Here is a 27,871-nt window from a genome sequence, read left to right on the forward strand (position 1 = left end):
ATGCATCGTGGCCTCCAGATGAAGAGCACCGCGGCCAGGATGAAGAGGAGACTCAAGGGGGGAAAAAAGAGGGTCTCAGTGGCGAGGTCATAGCTCATCTCCTTGAAGACAGCAAAGGGGGTGCCTGGGTGGCTCGGGCTGTTAAGCACAGCATGGAGCCTGCTTGGAATTCTCTCTCTCTGTGCGTCCATCCCCTGTGCCCTTGCTCTCTCTCAAGATAAACAAATAAACCTTAAAAAAAAAAAAAAAGACATAAAGCAGAACTCCTCATCCCTTCACCTCTGTTCTGGAATACAGAGGCACACAACAACAAAAATGTACATCGAACCAGCACTATTTAGCAGTTTATGTCACGTTATTATGGAAATAGTTACTTGTATTTCGTGAAATCAAAATGCTCTAAGAGGGGCTTCATGGAAGCAAAAAGAACACAGATGTTGGAACAGAATGCCTTTCCATCTCTGCCACAATCTAGCTTTAGAAACCTAGGAAAGTTACTTTAGTTCTCCCGGTCCCTCTTTTCCCTCCGGCAGTGGCTAAGGGACCACTTTCTTAAGGATTCCTGTGAGGATTAAATTATGTAATAGCTGTAAAGGACCCAGGACTGTGCCTGCAGATCGGAGGTGGTCAGGAATGTCAGGGAATATTGTCATTATTGATGTTGTTCTTAGTTCAGTGTAGTTCATTTGGTTCGGGTAATGACAAAGACGGCAAGATTATAGCTTTGATCCCAGCAGTCATGTGACCTTGCCGAGTCTTTCCAAAGTGCACACAAGGGACTGACTGAGTGAGAGAGTAAGGACACACCACCCCTATCCCATTTGCACCACTGGAAAAAACATCTCAAGGTGCACATGTCCCACTGTGGGCTGGCAGTGCCATCAACATATGGAATGGAGAGTATTCTTTTACATATATTTTTAAGAAAGGAAGAAATATTAAGTAAGCACATTAGAGTCCTACAGAAGTATTAACCCACTTTCTTCTATAAAACCATCCTCAAGGTGCCTGGGTGGCTCAGTCGGTTGGACACCTCTCTTGATTTCGGCTCAGGTCCTGACCCCAGGCTCATGGGATCAAGCCCCATGTTGGGCTCTGTGGTGAGCATGGAGCCTGCTTAAGATTCTCTTTCCCTTCTCTTTCTCTTTGCCCCTCTTACCTGCTCATGTGGTCTCTCTAAAAAAAAGTAAAAGAAAAGAAAAAAAAAAAATTTTTAATCCTCAAATATTTGTTGAGAAAGCCAGAGCTTGCCGCCCTAGGGTGTCAGGTTGGCAGAACCCTACTTTGCCTTGATGCCTTCCGGTGGCCGCTCACAACCACTCCAGGGCTTCAAGCTCTGAATCTTTCCAAGGGAGTTATGTAAAGTCCGGTGAATGGAGCATTCTTAGATGAAGGACAGGCCTGTCATTCCTTTTTCACTCACTAAATTCTCCCTTCCCCTGGGCAGTGTCTAGAGGAGTGAGTTTAGAAAATAATGGCATGGTGGGGGGGGAGGGGGCTCAGCATTTTTGCTTCTACTGGTGCTTGGTGGCATCAGGTAATGGATCCCCATGTACTGTACAACCATGTTCTGCATCTCTGTGGCCTGCATGGGGCTGTTCTGAAGAACCACCCGGAGTCATGGCCCCCTGGGTTCAGAATCAGGGGACTGGAATCAGGGAAGACCCTAAGGTGCAAAATTTAAGGAAGCACTCACTTGACTGTGTTGACCCTCTGCCTGTGCGACCCTGTCCCTGGCAGTGAGCACCTCCTTAAGAATGAGCCACCCACTGAGCAAAATCTCAGCAGGTACGTGCACTCAGGGTCATGAGGTCACAGGGCCTGTACCTAAGAATGAGTGCTTCCTTAAATTTTGCTCCTTTGGGAAGCTTGCTTGCCTGTCCTTGATCCTGGCCCTGCTTGAGACTCAAGGTCAGGGGTTTGGATCGAGGAGGCTGAAGGTTTGTGTTTCTGGTGGCTGTACTGTTCTACTATACTACAGACCCCTTAAGGGGTTTCCATTAAGATTCTGGAATCTGAGTGAAATTCTCCCTTTGTCTATTGTTGATGTCAATGGAGTATCTTAGCCTTAGGGAAGTCAAAGTGTTTTAGGAAAACACCTTCCTTTTCTAGCATGTTTCAAAGGGGAAAGAACCCAACATGGTACATTTCCTTAAGAAACACCTGAAAAGAAAAATATAGTTGCTGAGTTTGAGTGAAAATATCAATAGAAAAATTATCATTTTTTCCACTAAAGTATTTAACTTATAGGACATCTTGCCAATATCCAGAAACCCAGAAGCAATTTTCCCCACCCAGGGGTGTGGTTGCAATAAAACAGCCTTAAGAGTTCCTACACAGAGAAGATCAAGTTTAAACAATTTCATGAGCTAGGAAGCTGACATTTCATAGGGACCAGAAATGTTACCACTTGCTTAAAAACTACCACTCTCTTCCCATCAACATGGATGTAAAACCCTCTAAGACACCAGTATATATATCTGTACATTCTAGGACTGGAGCAGGGGAAGGGAGAAAAATATGACTCAGATGGGGTTCAAGTTCACAAGAAAATAGAAATAGATGTACAGACTAAGATCTGTGTCTCAGAGTTTATGAGACTCCGACCCATTGGTTCCCCCCCCCCATTCAACTGTTTAATTCTGCCTCCTGGTAACCCCCTATGGCCACCCTACAAGGAAAAACAGTCCTCTGGCTACACCAGTTCATTCTAACTGGATCCACAGAATCTGAGAAATACGATTGCTAAAAGGACAATTAGCTGAAATGGCCAATCATGGGTTTTGATAATAGAGAGTTTTTAAATCTGACAAACTCGAGTTCTAGTATGAACTTTGCCTTCTGCTACACGTGTGAGTAACTTACTTGACTTCTCCGAACCTACCCATAAAATAAATCTCTGTGTATAAAATAGGACCACTTGACAAGGTCGTTGTGAGGGTGAAATATGATTACACAGGTAAAGCCTCTGAATAGAAACATTATTCAATACTGTTATCTCCCTCCCCCACTCCTAGGGATTATGGATTTAACTCGAGGCAGAGTCATAGATTTGAGAAGGAAATGTGTCAGGTCCCAAAATTAATTCTACAAATGGAGACACTGAAGTGGCCCTAGTGGGGTTACATGATTTACTCAAGTCCACACAGCTGGAACACATCCAATTCACAAGGAACACCCGGTTTTCCTGACTCACTGTCCCCTTTAACTTGCCAGAAAGATATGCAACCTAGAAAAAGAAGGTCTAAATTTGGCACCACAGAGCACAGTTTCTTCTTAGGTGTTGCAGCCATTTACAAGCAAATTTCTCAGCCAGCCTTAGTTCAGTCCCCATGAGAGTCCTTACCTTAACCTGGGAATAGAGATGGGTGACAAGAACGGCTCTCTCCAGTGTTGCAAACCATGACATCAAAAAGCTCTGTCAGTGAGTGGGAATGGTGGGAAAGAGAACCACATGCCTTGTTTTACATTTGTGCCCCCACCCTCTGAATGAACCATGGCGCGTCTCACTGCCCTTTGCCTTTGATCACAACCAAACATTTTCTCCTGTAGTTTCTTAGACAAGTCATCAGCTGCTACAAAAATCATGTCAAAGAAGCTACGGTTTAGAGTTTGCATTTATCCCTGGTCTTCAGGTTGGTTGAAATTCTGTTCCGTGTGCCCACAGCTATGTCTCCAACACACAGACACACAACGTACTCACCGCCCAACGTCTTCTCAGAATTTGGCTGTCCATGTCATTTTTCTTTGCATCGTGAAGTGATCTAAACTATTTATTCGAAGGCGTAGAGAGTGAGCCAGCTGACGTATGCAGTATAAAACACACTGTTTCTCAGGTCAATGTAGTGACCCAAGAGATGTGGAAAATCTTTTTTTTTTTTAATTAAAAAAATGTTTTAAATGTTTCTTTCTTTTTTGGGGATGGTGGGCAGAGAGAGAAGGAGACACAGAATCTGAAGCAGACTCCAGGCTCTGAGCTGTCAGCACAGAGCTCGACATAGAGCTTGAACTCATGAACCATGAGACCATGACCTGAGCCAAAGCTGGACACTCAACTGACTGAACCACTCAGGTACCCTGAGATGTGGAAAATCTTAATGAAACCTTTGATGCCATGGATTTTATACAATAAATTGAGTGCTATTTTATAATTACAGAATATGTTGGATGTTGAAAAATTAAATGTAATGTGCGTGTATGTATTACATACACCCTCTGGCTATGACAATAAATTATTGGTGTTTAAAAGGCAGAGTGGAGGGGCGCCTGGGTGGCTTAGTCGGTTAAGCGTCCGACTTTTGCTTAGGTCACGATCTCGCGGTTCGTGGGTTCGAGCCCCGCGTCGGGCTCTGTGCTGACTGCCAGCTCAGAGCCTGGAGCCTGTTTCAGAGTCTGTGTCTCCCTCTCTCTCTGACCCTCCCCTGCTCACGCTGTCTCTCTCTCTCTCCTAGAAATAAATTTAAAAAAATAAAAATAAAAATAAAAGGCAGAGTGGAGGCATTTTTGTCTTGGGAACTTGGAAACAGATTTCTTTCTTTGACTCCTAAGATGAGACACGATGAAGGAAATGTTGTTCTCTCTGGAACAGAAGCACCCAGGGATGAAGTAACCCTTGTTGAGTTAAGTATTTCAAACTTCTCATGGCAAATATAGCCATGATTCTCACAGGAAGCAAGTTACAAATCAATGATAGCTCTAACCCAGAAGAAGACCAATATGGTGTAAAATCAGAATGTGACACATGAAGGTAACTTAAATAGTGTTTCTTCAGAGACTTTTAATCCCCAGTGAAGAATATTCTTTCACTGTGATCCAGAATTAGGTATTCAAAATGGAAACAAGAGTTACGCAAAAAATACTTCCCCTTAGGACTAATGACTCATTCTGAGATTTCCTTTGCTAGTCTCTCCTTTTTGATGTTTTAAACACTGGTAGCAATTCACTAAACTGTTTTTGCAAACCACTAATTGGTCCCATCCCACAGTTGGAAAATGCTGATCTGGCCCAACTGTCTCGTCTTGCAAAAGAGGAAATGATGCCCTAAATAAGTTTAATATAACAAGGTATGCATTTAGTACAGTGCTTAGACTAGAATGGATTCGTGTTTTCAAATCATTTAGCACAGAGAAGTAACTTACATAAAAGATAATTCTGGGCATTTGTGTTCATCTGTAGATTTTGTCTATATATTGATATTAGGCTTTCTGGTTGAGTTCATTCATTTCACCTAAATTCCCTACCACCTTTTGGCTTGGATTTTACCCCTACAAATTAAACCTCTATGCTAAAAATGCATTCTTCGCTAAAAATAAGGCATATATTTTTGCCTTTTTCATTAAGAATCACCCCAATAAATTACTATCTCACACTAATTGGGTGCAGTTGAAGTCAGATCCAGCCATTTGTATCAACTCCTTTTATCAGATTACACACACATATACATACATAAAAAAGCTTCTACTTTTTAAAAATGATATCCAAACTACAAATATGTGCAGAGGAAGAGAAAGTTAACTCATGGAAGAAAAAGATTCAAGGCAATGAAAAAGAAAAAAAAGGGCAGGATTTAGTTCCTTTGTATTTCTGTTAAATGGCCCCTGATTTGTAAAGGTAACATAAAAATAGACACCAATTAGAGTTATACCAGGAAACAAATCCAATGTTCCCTTTATACAACTTTATAGTGAATTGATAGAAAATTTTATAAAATTATTGCACGTCCAGGAATAAAACTTGGATTACGGTCTTCCCAAAACAGAATTGCCAAATGCCGACCACATCAGACCATTCGTGGCAGTGTTCAGCTTCACTCTAATGAATGTGAAAAGAAAATGGCACACAAGCCAGTAGAAAACAGCCCTTTGTTCTGTTGCGTTCTCTGATTCTCAGAAGGAAAAGGGAAGAAATAAAGCAACTTAATTACTTATGACATTAGCAAGTGGCATCCTGGATGCTCAGACTATATTGTCAAGAGTCCACTCACCTCCCTGAAGCACTCCAAGTTGCAATCCTCCCTTCTGGTTAAAGACCCATTTAAAAGGGATGCAGGAGACACGGTGTCCCTTATTGAGAAGTGAAGAAGGGCATAGGGACTCGTGAGCAAGGGAAAGGGATCAATATTCATGCTCGGGAGAGAAGTAAACTTCTAAATGACTCTTAAAATTTTCTTTAGACTCAGAAAGAAATACATCTTGAAACATTTTGTCCACCGATATAGAGAACTTGACTTCTCTCATGTACAGTCCTGAGGAGGATTTGGATTCGAGGAGGAGGAGGGGTTCCAGTGAATAAAGAATTCTATCAGCTTCATAGGGCTTTCATCGTCTATAGATGCTGTTCCCCAAGAGACCCAAGGAACAGATACTTTAAATTTTTTTTACGTTTTTATTTATTTCTAGGAGAGAGAGAGAGAGACAGCGTGAGCAGAGGAGGGCCAGAGAGAGAGGGAGTCACAGATCCCGAAACAGGCTCCAGGCTCCGAGCTGGCAGTCAGCACAGAGCCCGACGCGGGGCCCGAACCCACGAACCGCGAGACCATGACCTAAGCGAAAGTCGGACGCCCAACCGACTAAGCCACGCAAGTGCCCCCCAAGGAACAGATACTTTAAAAGAAAAAGGTTATTAATTCACTGCTTCACTATTCACAGAACCATGGGGTTATTTGCAAAGAGATGGCTGGACATGTTCAACGACTTTTGTGCTGTTACCTATAAACACCACTAACAAAAGAGCATGTACTGGTTTCTCTTGCATAGAAAGCCTCTTCTCTATAAAGAGTCTGATTAACAGATAGGAGTGAGGGTGTGTGTGTTCCTGCCTATTGTCTTAGATGTTTAAATGGACAGATCATTGTACACGGTTACCTCCAGAGCCCTAATTTCACATCAACTGGACCCATCTAGTGGACCATGGCTCTTGTATTTAGTTTCTTTGTGTTACAATGGTTGGCTTCCACCCAGAATGCATTAACTGAAGTATATATAACAATGATTTTTTTAAAATTTTTAACATTTATTCATTTTCGAGAAACAAAGAGAGGCAGAGCATGGGCAAGGGAGAGGCAGAGAGAGAGGGAGACAAAGAATCTGAAGCAGGCTCCAGGCTCTGAGCTGTCAGCACACAGATTGATGCAGGGTGCAGAAACGCATGAACCATGAGATCATGACTTGAGCCAAATTGGACGCTTAGCCAAGCCACTCAGGCGCCCCTGAGGTATATATAACAATGGTTTTTAATCCAGCAGATCTATGGATAATATTCAAGAGGTCTTTGAACTTAAATTTGTAAATTCTGATATATGTGCCTGTTTTGATATTTTAATCTGATTCTTAAAGGGAGCATTTACTTCAAACATAAAGGGTCATGACAATCAAAGCTCCTAGAGGCTTCACACGGAACCCCTGTGCTTCAGGCTTCCCCTTCTCTGATGTCCACCCCCTTTGCTCTGGCTACTTGATGTCCCCATCGTGTAAAGACTGCTAAACGGAATCTTGAGAAGTCTTTATCTTTTGTCCCCAAATTCATTCAGTCATGAAGTCCTGACCCCATATTCATTCAACCAAAAGCTATGTACTAAGTCTGTCACCTTCTGTCTACCCTTAAGACCTGCATCCTGGTCCAGACCATCACTGCTTCCCAGGTGCGCCGCTGCCCACATCTCCCTGTTAACAGTCTTGTAGCGCTGTGGCCCGGCCACCACGCAGCAAGCACAATCATTCAAAATGCAAACTTGAAAGCGTCACTCTCTTCCTTGAAGCCTTTCCTGCCTTTGCACTAAACTTAGAACAAAGGCAAACCCCACATAGTGGTGCCCAGGGCCCTGCTCTTGCTCCTCTCAGTCCACTTTCCACAGCCTTCTGGCCTCACATTCCGCGGTCGCCCCTGCAGCTCTCAGAGGAGTCCATGGTCTTTTACTGGTGGGCCTTGGACAGGCCGCTGCTTCTACTGGACCCCTCTCCCCCTCTCCTTCTTTTCCCTTTACCTACTCATCCCTCCTGGTTTGAACTACAAGAGTCCCCTCCTCCAGGAAGCCCTCCTGTCCTTCCAGGACTGGTTGAGAAGCGCATGCTGCACGCTTCCACAGCATCTGCCCTCGTTCACAGAATGTAGCAGTCACACTGCTACGATTTGCAAACACTGTGATAGTCCTGTCCAGCCAAAGATTCAAACTCACAGCCTTGACAAGTATTGTCTGAAGAGACACACTTGGAGAGAAATTTTACATTTAAAATGGAATATTGTAGAAATATCTAGAAAGTATTTGTCTGTCTTCTCTTCCCACCACACTCTTTCCATTCTGCTCCTTTTCCTCTCCCTCTCAATGCACTGAGTATATCAAAGTACATTATTTGTCTTTGTTTAAATCACAAGCCAATAATAAAATTCAGTATTTAGAAAAGATGAGTCACCTTAGTTTCACTCAATAATTTCATGTTTTAAGTAGAATGGTATTCGTGTTTTTGGTTCACAGTGCCACAGGCAAGAAGCAAGAAGTAAAGAGAATATCAAAGAAAGGTCCCATAACACAACTAAGTTCTGATAGTCAACACTTAGCCCCTTGGAGGTAAACTCACTGTGGCTTTCTCTTCTTCAAGGTGCTGCCGGCATCTCTAGGGGAGATTAAGCTTATGAATGCTGTTCTAGTCATGAGTCTTTACAAATTCTAGGTTTGGCAGTCAGGACAGATATATTAGTGTCAAATGATAACCAGATTACAGATGCATATGCTGCCTTTCTCTGTTGATGACTAGAACTCAGTCAGTGAAGGGTTATAGAATGTGCGGACGAGAAATCACAAAGACAGCAGAAGATAATTGTCACTTGTCTCAGAGAGTTTATATTTAGGAGGGTTTACGATTAGAAGAGTTTGTACTATCATTATCATTCCCATATAAACTCTCAAAAAGTTTGTTAGAACAAATAATGCACAGTCAAATTAAATCACCTAAATCATAAAAGTGTAAATGACCCAAATATAAGAACACAGAGTCATGTAATTATGGATTTGCCCAAATTTACAAGAGGTGTGGTATTTTAGGAAAGCCTGAGGTCATCGGAGACACGTGGCATCAGTCAGTATGGTCCCAAAGAAGGAGTGAGCCATGTGAGGTGTTGGAGCATGAGATGAGAGGACCCTGAGCAGAGCCAAGGTGCAAGTGAGATTTATAACGAAGTTCACGGCAGCGTGTTATGATGGAAAGAGCACACGTGATCGTGGGCAATTGCCCAACTTCTCTGACCTTAATTTTCCTTATGAAATAAAAATGATATTAATAATCATAATAGTTTCCACGTTACAGGAGTGTAAGCAGAACTGAGATGGGGTCTGTGAAAACATTTTGTAAATGATAAAGCAGTGATGGGAGTTAACGAAGATGGCAATATTGCCCTTTCTCTTCATTGAAGAATGGGTGAAAAAAAACCTCTTCCTGGTCCTGCAGAGATAGAGTGCTCTTTCACCCACTTTTGAGAGTTCGCCTTTACGTTGACTTTGGCACATGACTGGCAGAACACAGTATGCTCTCAAGGAGGCACTGATGGAGGTAGAGACAAGTGGTGGCAAGGGTACCTGCTATCTGGCCAGAGTCTTTGTCTACACTACACTCTCTGACTTCTGTCTTTTTTGGGGACCTTTAGAGAATTTATTCATCTAAAATGAGGAAGGGATACTCACCATACCTACCATATGCCATACCCTGCCTTTAAAGAGCTCATACTGTAGCAAGCCACGTGCACACCTACACTTGCACACACACACTAGCGGAACATAGCAAGACACTGGAGCACAGCTCTCATAAAAGGAAGCATGATGTGTTCGATGGGTCTACCTAAACAGAGATCTCCCCAGGGAATACGAACATGGTCAGGTGCTTGAACAATTTGATGGATATTAAGTGAAGATGGAGAGAGTGTGCCACTCAGGGGGACAGACTGCACAACATGAAATTGTGGATTTGGCTTTCATTAGTCCAAGGTGTGTTGAGTTCAGAGCCTTGTCAGGGAGTGGCCAAACCAGGTAGATAGGAGGATAAGGAAAATTGGGGAAGGCCTGGAGTGCTATGCTAGAGTTTAGACTCTGTCCTTAGGTGGTAAAGAGCCACCAAGTGTTTTATAAGAAAGTGGCTTGTTTCCATCTGTGTTTCAGGAAGATAACTGGCATCTACGGATGAAAACAGAAATCTTCAGGACGCCTGGGTGGCTCAGTCCATTGAGCATCCAACTTTGGCTCAGGTCATGAGCTTGAGGTTTGTGGGTTCAAGCCCTACACTAGGCGCTGTCCTGACAGCTCAGAGCCTGAAGTCTGCTTTGGATTCTGTGTCTCCCTCTCCCTCTGCCCCTCCCCCACTCACACTCTATCATTCTCTCTCTCTCAAAAATAAATAAACATTAAAAAATTTTTCTTAAGAAGGAAACAAAAATCTTCACGACTTTGGGCTTAAGAGTGAAAGAGAAATCCAAGTTGCAAGAAGCAAGAATAAAAGATAAGCAACAAACTACAGTAGTTTGAGTTTGCCTAAACTCAAGCAGTGCTCATGGGAAGAAAGAAAAGGAAATAAATTCAAGAGAGTTTTAGTGGTAAGGCCAGTGAACAGTTCCACTGTGAAAAAGGAATATACAAAGATAATCTTGATGTTTTGATCTTGGAATTTTAATATTTTTTAAATGTTTTGTTTCTTTCTTTTTTTTTTTTTTTTTTATNCCACATCTTTTTGATCCATTGTTTTGTTTATTTCTGAGAGAGAGACAGCATGAGCAGGGGAGAGTCAGAAGGAGAGGGAGACACAGAATCCGAAACAGGCTTCAGCCTCTGAATTAGCTGTCAGCACAGAGCCTGACGCGGGGCTCGAACCCATGAACTGTGAGATCATGACCAAAGTCGGACGCTTAACCGACGGAACCACCCAGGCACCCTGTGAGCTTGGAATTTTAGACAATATTTGTCCTTAACTAAAGGTGGGCCCCGAAGGCGACCACGTGGAGGATGATGATGTGTTGTGGCTGAGGCATGTTTAGTTTTACTCTAGGACATTCAGGTGGATGTTTCCGGAGACAGTCGTGAGTCTGGATGAAGCTACAATACAGACAGGTGTCATCAGCTATTACACAAGCCATGCGTTCAGGTGGGATCATACAGAGACAGAATTTTGAGTGAGAGAAGGAGAGCTTTGGAAATACTTATGGTTAAATAAACAGATTAAGAGAAAAAAAAAAACAACATGACCTTAAAAGATAGAAAGGAGTCTTTGTATGAAAATAAATCAGTTACAAGATCAGTGACCTGATCTTATACCAGAGTGGTCCCTGAGGTCTCATTTCCGTCTCAAATCACACCCTTGGGACTAACAGCTACATTTATTCTAAAGACACAATGAGTGCCTATTATACGTTAAGTATTGTTCCAGGTGGGTGTTGGTTACAGAAACAAACCAGTCATGGCTCCTGCCTCAAGAAGCATGGAGCTCAGTGCTAACAGAGAAGTTCGACAACTGTTACCTTTGCTGTCACTAAGCCAGAGGTGTACTGACAACAGTTACAGCCTTGTGAAAGTAACACCAAACCAAGCCTAGATCACGGCTAGACAAGGTAGTCCTTCTCTGAGTGAGCGGGAGTCCTTAACCATGAGGTGGACATATGGGCAGAACCAACCAACCAAAATTGTAGGGAAAGCTTCTATCAGTTTTTCCATACTATTGCCTTACAGACCTGACTCCGGTCTTTCCTTACAGACCTCTCATCCCCCCTGGTATGTGCTTCAAACCTCAGCAGCTCTGAGCCCCACAGAAAACACTATCAGCAGAAAAGGGCATCCACGCTTCTGGACATTATGGCTGCCGTCACAACGCATGCTCCTGCACCCCCATCCTGTATCTTCATCACCTAAGAGCAGAATCTAGAAGTATGCCATTTTTGAATGGCAACAGGTGTGAATGGGGTTAATTGGAAAAATTAGTTCCTCAAAAAAAAATACCACTGAATACAGGTTAATTTCACTCCCACCCATAAATATCTCTTACAGACATAATAATGATTTCAGGTATGCAGGTTAGTGATTAATTATTTGGTCGAGGCTTTTCTTTTTTTTTAAATTTTTTTTAATGTTTTTTATTTATTTCTAGGAGAGAGAGAGAGAGAGAGAGAGAGACAGCGTGAGCAGAGGAGGGTCAGAGAGAGAGGGAGTCACAGACTGAAACAGGCTCCAGGCTCTGAGCTGGCAGCCAGCACAGAGCCCGACGCGGGGCTCGAACCCACAAACCGCGAGATCATGACCCAAGTGAAAGTCGGACGCCTAACCGACTAAGCCACCCAGGCGCCCCTGGTCGAGGCTTTTCTACCTCTCTCAAGTCATGTGACGTTAACTCATTCATGCTATTTTCATGGACTTCAAAATATTTGTTGAAAATCAGATCGCCGCCAGGGTAAGTATCATGCACCACAGTGCCATGCTGTAGAAGACTCCAGATTTATTTAGTTCCTATTCAGGTGAAAGTCATGTGTGATAAACAACATAATTCAATAGACTGTTACTGTTTATAAAATTCTAAGTGTGTTCAGCTTGGTCTACTCATTTTCAATTTATTTTTTTTTCTTTTTTAATTTTTTGTATGTCTAGGAGAGAGAGAGAGAAAGACAGCGTGAGCAGGGGAGGGGCAGAGAGAGAGGGAGTCACAGACTGAAACAGGCTCCAGGCTCTGAGCTGGCAGTCAGCCCAGAGCCCTACGCAGGGCTTGACCCCACGAACTGCGAGATCATGACCTGAGCAAAAGTCGGACACTTAACCGACTAAGCTATCCAGGCGCCCCTTCAATTTATTTTTGATCTGTTTTTGTAAAGTTACTTGTGTCTTATTATAAATATTCATATATGCAAATCCTTTTCCTAATGAACTTAAATCTTAGTATTTATACTTACCTTATCAGCCTGTGTGTCTGTAAAAGTAACTTTCATGTATCATAAATTAGCAACCCTGAACCAAATCAGATTTATATTTAAAAAGCATTCTTTCTTGCTTGTTTGCCTTGACCTACCAGATAAAGAAAGTGCTGGTAGTCTCACCATTGGTTAGAGGACAAAAATCACACTGTCCAGCTCCGTTGTACTTATTTATTCTGATAAATAAGAGCAAAAACTTGTAAACTACGCAGCACACAAAATATATACTGTAAATAACAAATGGCAATAGTTAAAAGATATTTAATATTTGAAAAACTATGTACATAGTAAGTCTCTATCAAGGAAAAAGAAAGTCTGTATCAAGGAAAGACCAAAAGACATGAACATAAAGTTACTCATGAAATATTTTAGGTGTCCCCTTATCCCAAATCTATAGTTTTTAGCATCTACATTAGTTACTGATTTCAAATCAGATGTGTGAAAGTCAGCTCTGATGTCTTCTTAGGTCGGCAGGGAAAGGTCAGCCTTCACACTCGGGTTCAGCAGCTGGGCTTCCTTCCACGCTCATTAACCATGAAACCAGAATAACCGGGATAACTACAGCATTTCAGACAACACCCCAGGGCTGCTTCTGCATCGTCACTGCCAACAGACCCCCCTATAGTTCCCAGACGGTGCCCAGCTCTGGGTGCAAGGGGCTACAGCAGAGAACAGCCGGAATGAGTGGGGGTAAAAAGAGAGTGAACTTAGAAATGGGTGAGGCACACGGTTGGCTAAAGCAGGATCAGGACAATCAACCGGGTGTCTACAAAGGGTCAAGCCACCCAAGTCACCTGCCCGACCACTATTAGAAGGAAGTAAGCAAGCAAAACACCATGTGCTTCGATCACACTCAAATCTATTCTCTTGTGGTGGTTCCCTGATGTTGCAGGGAAGTACTGTAATAGAAACCAGTTGGATTTTCAAGGGCAAGAGACTTTGCCACTAAACAGGATGATGTCATCCTTCCTGATGACAAAGAGGAACGGGTGATCGGCTCTGAACACCCTGGACTCAGGGAGCTGCTTTTCTACTATGTTGTTCCCCGTGGCAGCAGCCGCCTCTGTGCCCTCCTCAGTAACCTCTATGTATGACTTGTGCACCATTTTGGACAAATACAGACGACCTCCTGAAGCTATACCAGAGAGATCAGCTCTGGATTCATCAAAGATGTCCTTCAGCCCCAGGGCTCTTAAATGGTTCTTGATTTCATAATTCTTCTCTATCTTGAACTGAGGAAGAAACACCTCGACATACTGGGAGCTCATTTTTCTTGGATTGGTCCACTCCATTAGATTCCGAAAAGTCAGCTGGTTTTCAATCTGTAGGAATGTTGAAAAAGCAATTTAGAACCATATGCTCAAGGGATACCTGGGTGGCTCAGCTACTTGAGCATGCGATGCTTGATTTTGACTCAGGTCATGATCCCAGAGTCGTGGGCTTGAAACCCACATCAGGCACTGCACTGAGCATGGAGCCTGCTTGTTATATTCTCTCTCTCTCTCTCTCTCTTTCTCTCTCTCTCTCTCTTCCCCTCTCCCCCTCTGGCCTTCTCCCCCACTAGGGCTCTCCCCCTCTCTCTGCCCTTCCCCTCCTCTCACACACATACTCTCTCTCTCAAAAAAAAAAAAAAAAAGAACCATATGCTTAAGAGACAGATGAAATATCATCAGCTACAAAGACAGATGGTTTTCCATAAATATCCTGTCCTGGATATTTGCATGTAAGTACGTAAATGGATTCGGGGAAGTCTGAAAATGGGAAACTATTAGCACAAATAGTTCAAGCACTCTTTATTAAGTCATGTGCTTAATTTGCTCTGCTATGACAAAGTATGACTTGTATTTCTAGGCATTTCTGTTCTCTGCCCCCATATGAACAAATATAGCCACAAATATAGCCAAAGTGGAACAATGGGAAAGTGAAGGAATTAGGGTATCAGAGATCATCAGAGGGAGAAAGGAACTCAGTAGTCATTTAAGTCAGCATTTCTTGACCATTTCTCATCACTAAAGACATAGAAAATGGTAATGTTTGCACAACTTGTGGGAATAACCAAATGGACCCCAGGTGACCCAAGGCAAGGAATCCAGAGCTCTAGCTTCCAGGGTTTAGGTGATCACTGCCTTCCAGCACAGTTACCAATACCATCTAGGGGGCTTGGATCCAAATCCACTCTCCTACTCAACACATGTGACAACTGAAGCCCAAAACATTGTGAGGAAATGTGCTGAATTGCATAGCTGGGACTTCGGTTACACAGCTAGGATCCCACAGCTCTCTCTCCCGCACCACTGCTGCCCCAAATGATTCATGAGTAGGACCAGCTCTGAATGCTATGAATTGATCAGAAACTAGTCACGTGCACAATGTTTACAAATATTATATACAGAAATTTGTTCTCAAATTCAGGCTCACTGGAATCCTAAAGAGTTTTTCATAGCTATCTTTACCGAGAACCTAAACCTATATAATCAAATTTAGTCTAATTTAAATTTGATGTGTGTAAATTATCCAGTTCATGGTTAGTCTATAATAACTTCTCATTCTGACTTAGAAGTCTTCCCTTGTTTAGCTCACTGTAAAGCCAATTTCCTCATCATTATTTTGTTATGTAGGTACACAGTAGATTTATACTAATCTGATTGAAAAATTGTTAGGAAAATCCATGACAGAAAAGAAAAACTCAGACAATAAATGCAAGAACAAATCTATCTTTCGAGTTACCTACGGTTTGTTTTATATGGGCTACTTTTTCTATTATTGTAGATTATTTGAGGTTAAAATAATTCATGTGTGCAAAAATGTTGACAAAGATTATTGAGTGAATTATTGATTTAATCGGAATACCAATATTTTATATTGTCAGCTTTAGATTTAATAATAGCAACTTTATGGCATTTTTCTTGCTGTCCATGTCAGAAAAGGTAATTAAAATAAAAACTAACTGAAAATCATTATAATGATTCAGTGGTTTTGTCCCTGTAGAAATTATATTTCCAAAGTCTTAAAGTCCAAAGTTTCTAAATCATAGGATAAAGATGGAATGAAAAATAATGTCTCTGGGTAGGAGGAGCATTTCTTCATACTCTTTCTCCTTTCCAGTTATTTTATAAGCAACATTCATTATTTTACGAATCAAAACACAAAAATATTTTAAACCCTCGTAACTTTTTAGGGTAGTTGATATATGTGCACACACACATACACATTTGTACATATGTATTTATCAGACCAATTGACCAAATTCCATGAGCCTCCTTTCCCTATCTCACATGGTTGTGTGGATCAAATAAGAAAACATGAATGAAGCTCAGAGCACACAGCCCAGCACACAGTAGGTGCTCAATGAACGGTGTCTATTCTTCCTTTCGATGGGAAGTACAGAGAGCAACCTAAGATCCAGGCTTCTGGGATTTGAGGTCATAGGCTTAGGAGGCCAAATTCACAGGGAGGAGAAGAGGAAGAAGGGCTGGAAGAAAATTAGGATCTGAGACATGGTGATGCTATGTGGCCTTGCAGGGCCCCTTTGATGCCTCTTTTTGTCCCTTGCGCTATGCTGGTCTGTTGCCCTGGCTACATCAATCACAGGGCAGTCCCTAAACACTGCTTTTCCCAGAGACACAGCAACTCAGAGTAGGACCGTACATTTTGATGCTCAAAGGCCCAGGACTTCAAAACCCCACTGAATCATTCCTGCCTAAAAATGTTCAGTCGATCAAAATTCCAATAATACATGCAAGACTATTATGAGGGCCAAGAGCAAAGACCTAAACTCATACCCTTTTCCCTCCAAAGCTGAGGTGTGAGAGGGTTCCAATTTCATAGCTATTCAACTAAAATTTAGGCTAAACCGAAGTAAGTCAATCTCACATCTATAATGGTGTCTGGCACAGAGTAGGCACTTCTTAAATATTTGTTAAATAAATGAATAAGCGGGTAAATCTCTGATTCTTACAACCTAAAATCATAAAGTTGATGCATAAAAACACAATCAATAATATCTTAAAAATCTTCTAAGTCCCCAATAGTGAAAGTGGCAGTAGTAACTTACTTGGGACAGGTCATTCTCAGGCAGCATGATGTACATGCATATGCCGCCATGATACTTGAGCTCAACAACCTGCATGGGTGGGTCCCTAATGACAGACAAATTGAACTTCCGTTCTTGGTGCATCATGGTGATCGCTTTCCCAGGACACTGAAAGTCAAGTCACAAAAAAGTTTTATAAACTCACCATCTTTCAGTTATGCAGTAAGAATAGTTCTTCAGTCTTTGTCCAGTCGATTCAGTGGATTTTTCCTGACTTGTTGCCAATAGTGATTGTATTGCATTGGTTCATGGCTTAGCAGTAAAAGCACAGACTTTGAGTTTAAATGCTTGGGTTTAAAACTCCCAGCTGTGTAGCTCTGGACAAGTTACTTCACCTCTCTGTGAGTCCACTTCCTCATCAATATAATGAGGGTAAAAATGGTCTCTATTGCATAGGACCATTGTAGAGATAATGTGAGTTAATATACCTAGCACTTGGTACATTGCCTTGCACTTAGTATTTTACCTGAAAATGTCAATATGATAAGTAACGAATAATTATTAAATAGAATTCTTTAAAATGAACGCTATATATTTTTTAATAAGACCTCAACTAAAATTGTGTAATTTTGATAGTACTGGTCTGTATTTTACCTCCAACGAAAGAAAACATCTGTAGTATTCATAGAAATATTTATCACTCATTCATTGATCTTTGATTGCTACCAGCACTCAGCTCTCCTATGCCCAAAACGTCTGATGCGGAAAAATGCAGAAAGAACATTTCAATAAATAAAACTAAGTTTCAACCTGAAACTTTAAGCTGAGTTTCTCTGCTTGAACACAAAAGGCTGAGTGATTGAAGGAAACTTTACCAGTCAATTAGAGGAATTGACTTATTTGTGAGGGTAGGAAGGTCTACGGTGGTTAAGCTGCCTTGCCTAAGACAACGCAGATTCTGTGACACGAGGCAGGGATGCCCACACCGTACTTCTGACTCCAAAGCTTTGGTGTTTCTACTGTACTGTAAGATTATTGTGCACAAATTGGTAAAAACACACACACAAAAAAACAAAAAGCCACAAGAATATATACACTTGGAAATGTGTAACTTCACTGAACATAACTTCTTCCTCTATAAAAGGAAACACATCCTCGCTTTGACTCAGGAAAAAGCATTGGTATTAAGTGACTAGAACTGTACGCTCCACAGTCAGAATCAGAAAAAATTAAAATTGGCACCCTTTTGTCCCATTTACTTCTTATAGGCATCCAACTAGCATATCTTAAAAATCAACACATTCTTTATTACCTTTCTCAATTACAAAGGTATTTTAAGAAATATCAATTCCTGGGACACCTCCAGTTGTGATTCATAACCTGCATTATCAGGAGAACAGTGTGTTTTATAAGCGACGCACCATATAGCACTGGTGAGCAGTAGAAGAAAGAAATAAAGAAATGATGGGTCCATCCTTTGTCTATGTAAATATCATAATTTCTGCAAAGGAATACTATTGGCAAAAGAACTTAACTTGAATAGATTTCTGTACCTTGGGAGATTTGAAACGGCAATTTAGGGTTTCGTTCTTAGAGAAGGCCGACTCCCACTTGCCCTTGAAGTACACAGCGTTCACCAGCACCATGACAGCAGAAGAGCTGATGCTATCGTCTTGAAAGATGTTCTTGATTTTGCCTTTTGAAAAATAAGTGGAGAAAAAAATGTTAATTTTTAATGCAATTTTTCTAAAAAGACACAATGAACATGGATTTTTCCTTAGGACACAATTAGAATAATAACAATGATATTTGTCATAGCCTATGAGCAATCACTCCGCCTGGGACTCCCTAAACACTTTAATGTGCAAGATTTGTTTTAATCCTCACAGAAGTCTCTGTGGGGTAGGCACGATGATTGTTTCCATTTCCTGTCAAGGACGCTGGAGCACAGAGAGGTTAAGTAATTTGTACAACAACCCACAACAAGAAAGTCCCAGCCATAGGATTCCAACCCAGAAAGAGGATTCCCGAAGCCCCTCCTTGCTGGTAAGCACCAAACTACCTTTACCACCTGGACGAGGCCACGGGATTCTAGATAGAATTTAACTCCATTCTGTTGAGAGGGCTAATTACTTCCTTCATTCCACATTCACAAGATTTTCACTGGATGTCAACCCTATGCTCAATGCCTGATCCACAACCAGGAAAGACACAGTCTTTGCCATCATTGGACTCACAGTCCAGCACAGGGAGCTGTCCACACGGGTACCATAGCCATGTGCTCAGTGTGCTGTGGGAGCACAGACTAGGGGCGCCCTCTGCTTGAGCTGAGGGTGAGATGGGAGGTGGAGAGAAGTTCTTCGTTCCAAGACCTGGAAGGCTGGAAGAGCACAGTGTATTTGGGGGAAGCCCAGCACATTCTGATGCATTAGGGAAAGTAGAGTTGGAAAGGTTACAGGGAGGGGCCGGCTAATGAAAAGCCTTGAATGTCTGGCAATAATTTTGGATTATCCTGAAGAGCAATGGAAAATGATTGCTGAGCATTCATTGAAAGATAAGAAAGGACACGGTCATGATGGGTCAGATTTACGTTTCAAAATGAGTGCTCTGGTTGTGTGTGGAGGAGGGGCAAGGGCAATAAGACCTGGCGGAGTTTGGTGGAATGTTAGCAACATTCCGAAGTGTTGAGAATCGAGAACCAGTGCTTACCAAAATTAAATAATTTTAGGATAGATTTGAATAAAACAAGGAAGAGAATAAATGGTCCAGATGGAAAAGGGTATTAGCAATCTGATACCCTTAAACACTAAACACTAAATAGAATCCCGCTCAGTTATTAGAAAAAGCAATTGCAGGGGCCCCTGGGTAGTTCAGTTAGTTAAGTTTCTGACTTAAGCTCAGGTCACGATCTTGCGATTTGGGAGTTCAAGCCCACACCAGGCTCTCTGCTGTCAGCACAAATGTACTTTAGAAACTCTGTCTCTCTCTGTCCCTCTCTGTCTCTGTCTCTCTCTCAAAACTAAATAAATAAACTTTAAAAAATAAGAAAGAAAAAGGAATTGCATATTTTGTCTTGGTTTGTGAATAGTATATTTGAAACATGTGGTGGCTAATGGTCATAGCAACCGTCTACTGAGGTAATGACCAATGAACAAAAAGTAAATTGAAACACTGTATTCTTATTCCCAGGATTAATTACAGTATCTTGAATGTTTGCATTTAAGAATGCAAGTAATGTCTCATATTTGTGAAACAGAACCAGACTCGGCAAGTACATGTATATTTTTTAGAGTACAAATCAAGGTCAGCCTTTGGTAAAGAAATGACTGGGTTTGGAATCAACTGATTAACAAAATAGCAGTGAATACATTTCTTTGTTTTGAAATAACCAGAACATTTTCTAGAATTCAGTTTTTAACTGTGCAAGACACTTACCAATAAAGCAATGTACTTTTTCATAAGATACTACCTTTGCCACATATATTATTTTGATAAATGAAGAGAATTTTAAAATGAGAGATAAACTATGCATCTTTTAGAAGAAGGAATCATATAAAAATATATTTCACAGACAGTAGGATGTCATAATTTTAATGAGATTCTTCAACCCAAGAAGAAAACAGTAAGATATTGGATTAATCGTTAGAATGAAATGTTATGTTGGGGCCATGGAAAATAATATCCTATAAACCACGTTTAGTCTTTGTTCACTAACTAAGAATAAGATATTGAGGCATATTAGTTCAGCTTGTCACTAATTTATGAAATGGTCATAATAAAATCAGTATTTGTCTCATAGGATTATTGACCAATCCAATGAGAAAATGTAATAGATAAGATTTCTGAAAAGTATAACACATGACAATTATTAAGATTGCTCAAAACCACATTGTGGACAAATACTAATACAATTCTCTTTCTTTTTTTTATTTAACAATATATTTTATTTAGCCAATATGTCTCAAATGTTATTCTACCATATAATAAGGGTATGTTTACATTCTTTATTTCATAATTGGTCTGTGCAATTAAATGGTTATGAAAAATTGCAAAGCAGCCTATAAAAATGTCAGAGATAGAAAGTGAAGAAAAAAATCTAGACACAGTTTATGTGAACATAAACTATAAACATAACTAAGTCAACTTATTCCTTATGCATAAGGCCAAGGGTAGAATAGAACATGGGAAAAAGAAGCCAGTGATTTGTTGAGGTGCTAGGATTGTTAGGAATTTTGCTCCCCATTTTTTAATGTGATTAAAAAACATAAAAGTTATCATCTTAACAAGTCAGTGGTATTAATGATATACACCTTGTTGTATATCACATATTCAGAACTTATTTCCTCTCACAAAGCTGAAACTCTAAATGCACTGAACAAATCCCCTTGAAGCACCAACCCCCAGCCCTTTGTAACCAGCATTGTATTATTTTTTAATTGAAGTATAATTAACATACAGTGTTATATTAGTTTCAGATGTACAATATAATGATTCAACAATTCTATGCATTACTCAGTGCTCATCAAGATAAGTGTGCTCTTAACTTCTTTCACTATTTCATACTCCCACCGGCCTCCCCTCTGGCAACCATTAGTTTGTTCTCTGTATTTAAAATCTGGTTGTTTGTCTGTCTCTTTTTTCTTTGTTTATTTGTTTTGTTTCTTAAATTCAACATGTGAGTAAAATCATAATATTTGTCTTTCTCTGTCTCACTTATTTCAGTTGGCATTACACCTTCTAGGTCCGCCCACATTGTTGCAAATGGTGAGATCTCATTCTTTTTTTATGGCTTAGTAATATTCCTACCCATCTATGTATTTATCTATATATCTCTCTATCTAGATCTAGATATATATACCACATCTTCATATCTATTAATCTGCTGTGGGCTGCTTCCATAACTTGGCTACTGTTAATAATGCTGCCATAACCATAGGCATGTGTTTATCTTTTCAAATTAGTGTTTTTATTTTCTTTGGATAAATACCCAAGAGTAGAATCACTGGATCATATTGATAATTCTGTTTTTAACTTTCCTTTTTTTATTTTTAATTTTTTGTTTGTTTTTGAGACAGAGAGAGACAGAGCACAAGTGGGGCAGGGACAGAGAGAGAGGGAGACACAGAACCTGAAACAGGCTCCAGGCTCTGAGTTGTCAGCACAGAAACCATTGCGAGGCTCAACCCATGAACCGTGAGATCATGACCTGAGCTGAAGCTGGACACTTAACTGAGATGCCCCTCTTTTTAACTTTCTGGGGAACCTCCATACTGTTTTCCACAGGGGCTGCACCAATCTGCCTTCTCACCAACAGTGCACGAGCAATTTTCAATAACAGCAATCATTACATTGGTTTGGGAGGAACTACTTCCTTTCATGTCTTACAAAAGCCTTCCAGCTCTAAAGTTGACCATTCTCTGTATTCACATATCACTGACAAATCCCGTAGAAAAATAAGGTTGCACTCACCATGTGTCTCATTTTCAATCCATTTATTAATTTTGTATCTGGTATCTTGTACATCATTTGTAAAGTCAACTCGTTCCACTTTGGCCTTGTATAACTTTTCAGCACGCTCAATATAGTTCTAGAAACATTAATAATTACAGTAATAAGTTCACTAATAAGTAAGTCTGTAAGTAATACACAGTTTTTGTGTTTACAGCTTTAACTAAGCATGTAGCACATCTGTTTTTGAACTTATCTCTTTATTTCCATTGTCTTACTGTCTTCCGCTCATTCCTCACTCAAAGATGGGGAAATATGGCAAGAAATATGAAAATATGGTTGGAAGAGGAGCTGGAAAACCTGAAACTGAATTTGCACAGCAAGCACGCTATTTGATGTACACGTATCTGAAATGGATTAGGGGAGACTAATAGGGATTATGACTAAAGCCCACTCCCTTGGCTTTACCACTACTCTCTCATCAGAAACACTTCAGCCTCTTAGTTTGCATCCCTTGATTGCGTCACCCCCTTCACACTGAAAGCAGTAGGAAGGCTTCCAGGCTACTTCCTGCATGTAAGATACAGCCCAAGTGCCCTAGACTTGGCCTGTATTTGAAAGAAATGAAGTTGGGACGCCTGGCTGGCTCAGTCGGAGGAACATGTGATTCTTGAGCCCTACATTGTGTATAAAGCTTATTTAAATAAATAAAACTGAAAAGAAGAAAGAAAGAAACAAAGAAAGAAAGAGAGAGGGGCTCCTGGGTGGCTCAGTCGGTTGAGTGTCCAGCTTCGGCTCAGGTCATGATCTCACAGATCGTGGGTTCGAGCCCCGCGTCGGGCTCTGTGCTGACAGCTCAGAGCCTGGAGCCTGTTTCGGATTATGTGTCTCCCTCTCTCTCTGAGCCTCCCCTGCTCATGCTGCCTCTCTCTCTCTCTCTCTCTCTCTCTCTCTCTCTCTCTCTAAGATATAAATAAAACATTAAAAATTTTAAAAAAAAAGAAAGAAAGAGAGAGAGAGGAAGAAAGAAGGATGTGTTGAGTAGGACCAGCAGCAAAGGTGAGCCCTCCAGGCAGCAGTACTCTCAGGGGAGGGAATGGATTTTTGCACACTCAGGAGCCCAGCAGGAGTTTATAATGCCTGAGGCCTGGGGTGGATGGGGGAAGTGGAGGACCCCAGCCACAGGAAGGGCATGAATGTCTTGTCTCCCTTGATAAGGAGCTTTCATTTTATTTTAGGGAGAGTTAGCAAAAGAGTTTAAATAGGAGAGTAATGTAATTAAATCTGCATTTTGTAAAGGTGACTCTGAAATCAGTGTAAGGAAAAAAAATGGACTGGAAATAGACTTGTTAAAATGTCCTTCTAGTTTATCCTGAGGGATACAGAAGGTCCCGAATTGAGGCAGGGAGTAGACTCAAACTGGAAGTTGCCTGAGGGCAAAACTCTAAAGACCACTCATACTTCAGGGATGAGTAGAGGAATACAGATAAACAGAGGAAATGAAGATGAAGGAGAAGGTAGAAAACCAGGAGAAATCAATGCCATAGAAACCACGAAAGGGGAAAGTTTAGGGAGCTACAATAGGGTAGAATACTAAAGAAGCAGATGATATCGAAACTTGCAAAGTTCCCATAGCCTGGTGTCCATTGAAAGCCATTAGTCACCTTGGTAAGAGCAGCTTCTGGAGAACGTAGAAGGTAGAAGCTGCATCGCAACAGATTGAGCAGTGAGAGAGGGTGGAAAATGGATTCTGCCTATACATATCAGTCTTCGGAGTTGTTTGATTTTTCAAACTTAGATTGTCAGAGTCAGAAGTACAAAAATAGGAAGAGAATCATGGGGTAACGTTTAAAAAAAAAAAGGAGAGAAAAATTTAGAAGATGTGTAAGGCCACAAGTCTAAACGTCTAAACCAAACTGACTCCATGACAGGCTTAAAGTTTCCCCTCTGAACTAGAAGGCCTGAGTTTCAGCTTTCCCGAAACTATCAGGCAGTTACACATTGCCCAAGGCAGGAGAAACCACCCTCGCAGCACCCAATCAGGGAAGGCCAGCGACCACCCTCCACATTGTTAAGGGAGAGGCCTGGAGATAGAAACTATGGATAGGACCCTGTTACCTAATGTTAAAGTTAACCCTTTATTCGCCGAACAAGACCCTAGGCTCACTCTGCGATTGGTTAAATTTAAAGGTAATTGGATTGTAAATTGTAATTGGATCCCGCCAAAAGTAACGAATACTCTAGACAATGTGTATGGTCAAACCCGCTATCAATGATGTTGAATAATTATGACTGGATCACTCTTCTCATGCCACAACTTCTGTAACTCCCCCGTCACAAACCCCATAAAAACCCTANATCAATGATGTTGAATAATTATGCTTGGATCACTGTTCCCATGCCACAACTTCTGTAACTCCCCCGTCACAAACCCCATAAAAACCCTACTCTGCCTTTGTTCGGGGCTCTCAGCACGGACCCATGCGCTGGTGAAGTAATAAAACCCGTAATAAAGCCCTTTGCCTTTGCATGCGTGACTCGGTCTCCCTGGTGGTCTCTGGTCGGTGAGGATACTGCGATCTGGGTATAACAGATGTGCACCTGGAGCACATTTATATGCTATGAGGAAGAAGTCAGTAGAGTGAGAGATGTTCCAGAAAAATACTGATAGAAACATGTCACCAAGGAACTGGGGGGTAAAGAGGCAAAAAGAGATGAAGGAATTATCCATTAAACAAAGTATTCCCTCTGAAAATGAAGGGAAAGGGAAAGGGGGCAGGATGTGAGTTGGGATGTGAACCCCCCTGATGGCCTCTCTTTTCTTTGTCAAGTAGAAGACAAGCGGAGATGGGAATTTATTGCTTGAAAATGAAAAGTCATTATTCTGAGGTGGCTGTGCTTCTACTTATAGAAGACAAGCTGAAACATAAGACAACTCAAGTCCAATTCTTTTTCTCCATACACAATTTGTTCCATGAACGTATATAATGTGTTCATCTTTAAGAAAGAGCCACACTGTTGCTTTGTCTCTTGAAATCTCCTCCATTAACTTTAAGAAGATCAAATTGCCTATCTGGAACTAAAATATTCATGGTTTCCTGTCTCACATTTAGGTCTTTCATCCATTTTGACTTTATTTTTGTGTACGGTGTAAGAAAGTGGTCTAGTTTCATTCCTCTACATGTTGCTGTCCAGCTCTCCCAGCACCATTTGCTAAAGAGCCTGTCTTTTTTCCATTGGATACTCTTTAGGGAGGCAAACCATAAGAGACTCTTGAACACAGAGAACAAAATGAGGGTTGATGAGGGGGCGGGGAAGAAGGGAAAGTGGGTGATGGGCACTGAGGAGGGCACTCGTTGGGATGAGCACTAGCTGTCATAGGCAAGCCAATTTGACAATAAATCATATTTTAGAAAAGAACTAAAATATTCATCCTACATATATTACAACATGTACCTCCATTTCAGTATTAAATAATTTTCTATTAAAAAAATAAATTTGAACATTGAAAGTGCTTGTGCCAGGTATAGAAACTATGTTTGAGTACACAACAAATGACTGGAAAATCTAGGATCAAGTGCCAGTCTGTGGTCATGACCAGGCGGAGAACAGACGGCATGGGGGCGGCGAGCAGAGCCGTCCCTTCCCCCTGGCCAGTCATCCCAGGAGCCCAGAGCAGCAGCTCTGAGGAGCGAAGGGGTGTCACCCTGCGGTCTCAGGTGACCCCTGATGATCCAGACACCCACCCACTCAAAGGCAGTGGTTGATACCCTGTTACTGTGATGACTCTGGTGACCAGGGAGGCAGCACAAGTGCACGGAGAAAGCCCAGGTGTATTTCCACTAAATCCCATGGCTTCCCATCCTCACATGGGCTCCTCCCGCACTGGGCCCTTCTCCTGCTCCAGGGCCAACTAGAAAAATCTAAGGCCTCAGAGACCTGGAGCTCAAGGCATACACCTGGTTGAAACCGACGGTGGCAATAAGAGGCTATCGGGAAATTGAGAGAAGCAGAGGAGATTTCAAGAGATGCTGTGAGGAACGGGAGAAAGACACGGCCCTGAGCACACAGCTGACTGCTGGACAGCACTGAGAACACTCGCTAGGCTGGGACCCACGGTGTTGGGGTGCTGACCACACACCCAGACTTGGTACAGCTGTCAGGGAGTAGCTGAGGCACACCTGCTGGGAGAAATCGTGGGATTGATCCGGGTGTCGCTCTGTTGGGGGAAAGAGAGAGCTGACAGGTTGAGAGCCGATGGGGAGTTGGAAAAATGGCAGAGGTCAGTGCAGTTGAAGAACAGGTAGACTGGGCATGAAATAATGAAAGACTGAGAAGTATGGAATGATGTGGCCACGAATGGGGAAGCTCAAGTTACAGATTTCAGGAGTGGAACACTCTGGGCGTTGATAAGTTTCAGGGTGTGGCTTGGGCATTCGTTACTGTAATGGGATAGAGAGCGGGGGTCACGAACTGTACGGAGGGAAGCTGACCTCACAGCTAGGTATCACAGGACACTGAAGTTACCCAAAATGATAACAGAGCGTGGGGGAGTACTAGAAGGACATTCTCAGAGGTCTGACCAAGATTTAGCACAGATTTGGGGAGGAGGGAGAAGGTATCAGAGACGGTGGTTAGGTCTTCTATGCCACCATACTTTTTGTAAAGATAATTTATACATTATTATTATCATTATCAATTCTAAAATAGACTCATCCATATTCAAATATGAGTTTAAAAACTTGTAACACAAAATGTAAAAAATTTGGAGATGATCTATCTGTATGCTGATCTGACAACCAAAAGCTAATAATAGTTCCATATTTAATCAAAAGTAGTTTTTATTGGGGCGCCTGGATGGCTCAGTCGATTAAGCATTGGATACTTGATTTCACCTCCAGTCATCTCATGCATGATTTGTGAGTCAAGCTCTGCATTGGGCTTGGTGCGGACAGCATCGAGCCTTCTTGCAATTCTCTCTCTCCCCTTCTCTCTGCCCCTCCCCAACTTGTGCTCTGTTCCTCTCTCAAAATAAATAAACTTTTTTAAAAAAGTTTGTATTTAGTTTTATTTTTATTTTTGAGAAGGAGCATGAACACAAGCAGGGGAAGGTCGAGGGGTAGGGGGAGAGAGAGAGAGAGAGAGGGAATCTTAAGCAGGATTCACATTCTGCGAAGAGTCCAATTAGAGGCTCAATCTCATGAACTGTGAGATCATGACCTGAGCTGAAATCAAGAGTTGGACACTAAACCAAATGAATCATCCAGGCACCCCCCAAAAAGTAGGTTTTAGAATAACTACCTCTACTTGCAAATGTTTGGGAGGAAAAAGATGACAGTATCTTTATTTTCCATGTTCGTGACCAGATCTCGAATTCATTGTGCTTCTGGATGCCCTGTTCCCTACACATGCTGAGCTCCGGAAAAAGGAACACGGAAATGTGCTGTAAATAGTAACATG

At 41.5% G+C, this 27,871-nt stretch overlaps 1 protein-coding gene across 1 annotated transcript in view; it reads right to left on the reverse strand.

Annotated features, from left to right (window-relative positions):
- Positions 1-13,231: 13,231 nt before the first annotated feature.
- Positions 13,232-27,871, reverse strand: part of SERPINB7 (serpin family B member 7) — a 66,964-nt gene continuing 52,324 nt past the window's right edge. The window contains exons 5-8 of the mRNA XM_077777629.1: positions 22,433-22,550; positions 18,517-18,659; positions 16,985-17,131; positions 13,232-14,252 (exon numbers count right to left, since the gene is read on the reverse strand). Of these exons, the coding sequence (XP_077633755.1) occupies positions 13,854-14,252; positions 16,985-17,131; positions 18,517-18,659; positions 22,433-22,550 (807 nt within the window). The 3' untranslated portion in view covers positions 13,232-13,853. The remainder of the gene's footprint in view (positions 14,253-16,984; positions 17,132-18,516; positions 18,660-22,432; positions 22,551-27,871) is intronic.

Source organism: Crocuta crocuta, unplaced genomic scaffold (assembly GCF_008692635.1).
Source record: "Crocuta crocuta isolate KB4526 unplaced genomic scaffold, BGI_CrCroc_1.0 scaffold36, whole genome shotgun sequence".
NCBI classification, from domain to species: domain Eukaryota; kingdom Metazoa; phylum Chordata; class Mammalia; order Carnivora; family Hyaenidae; genus Crocuta; species Crocuta crocuta.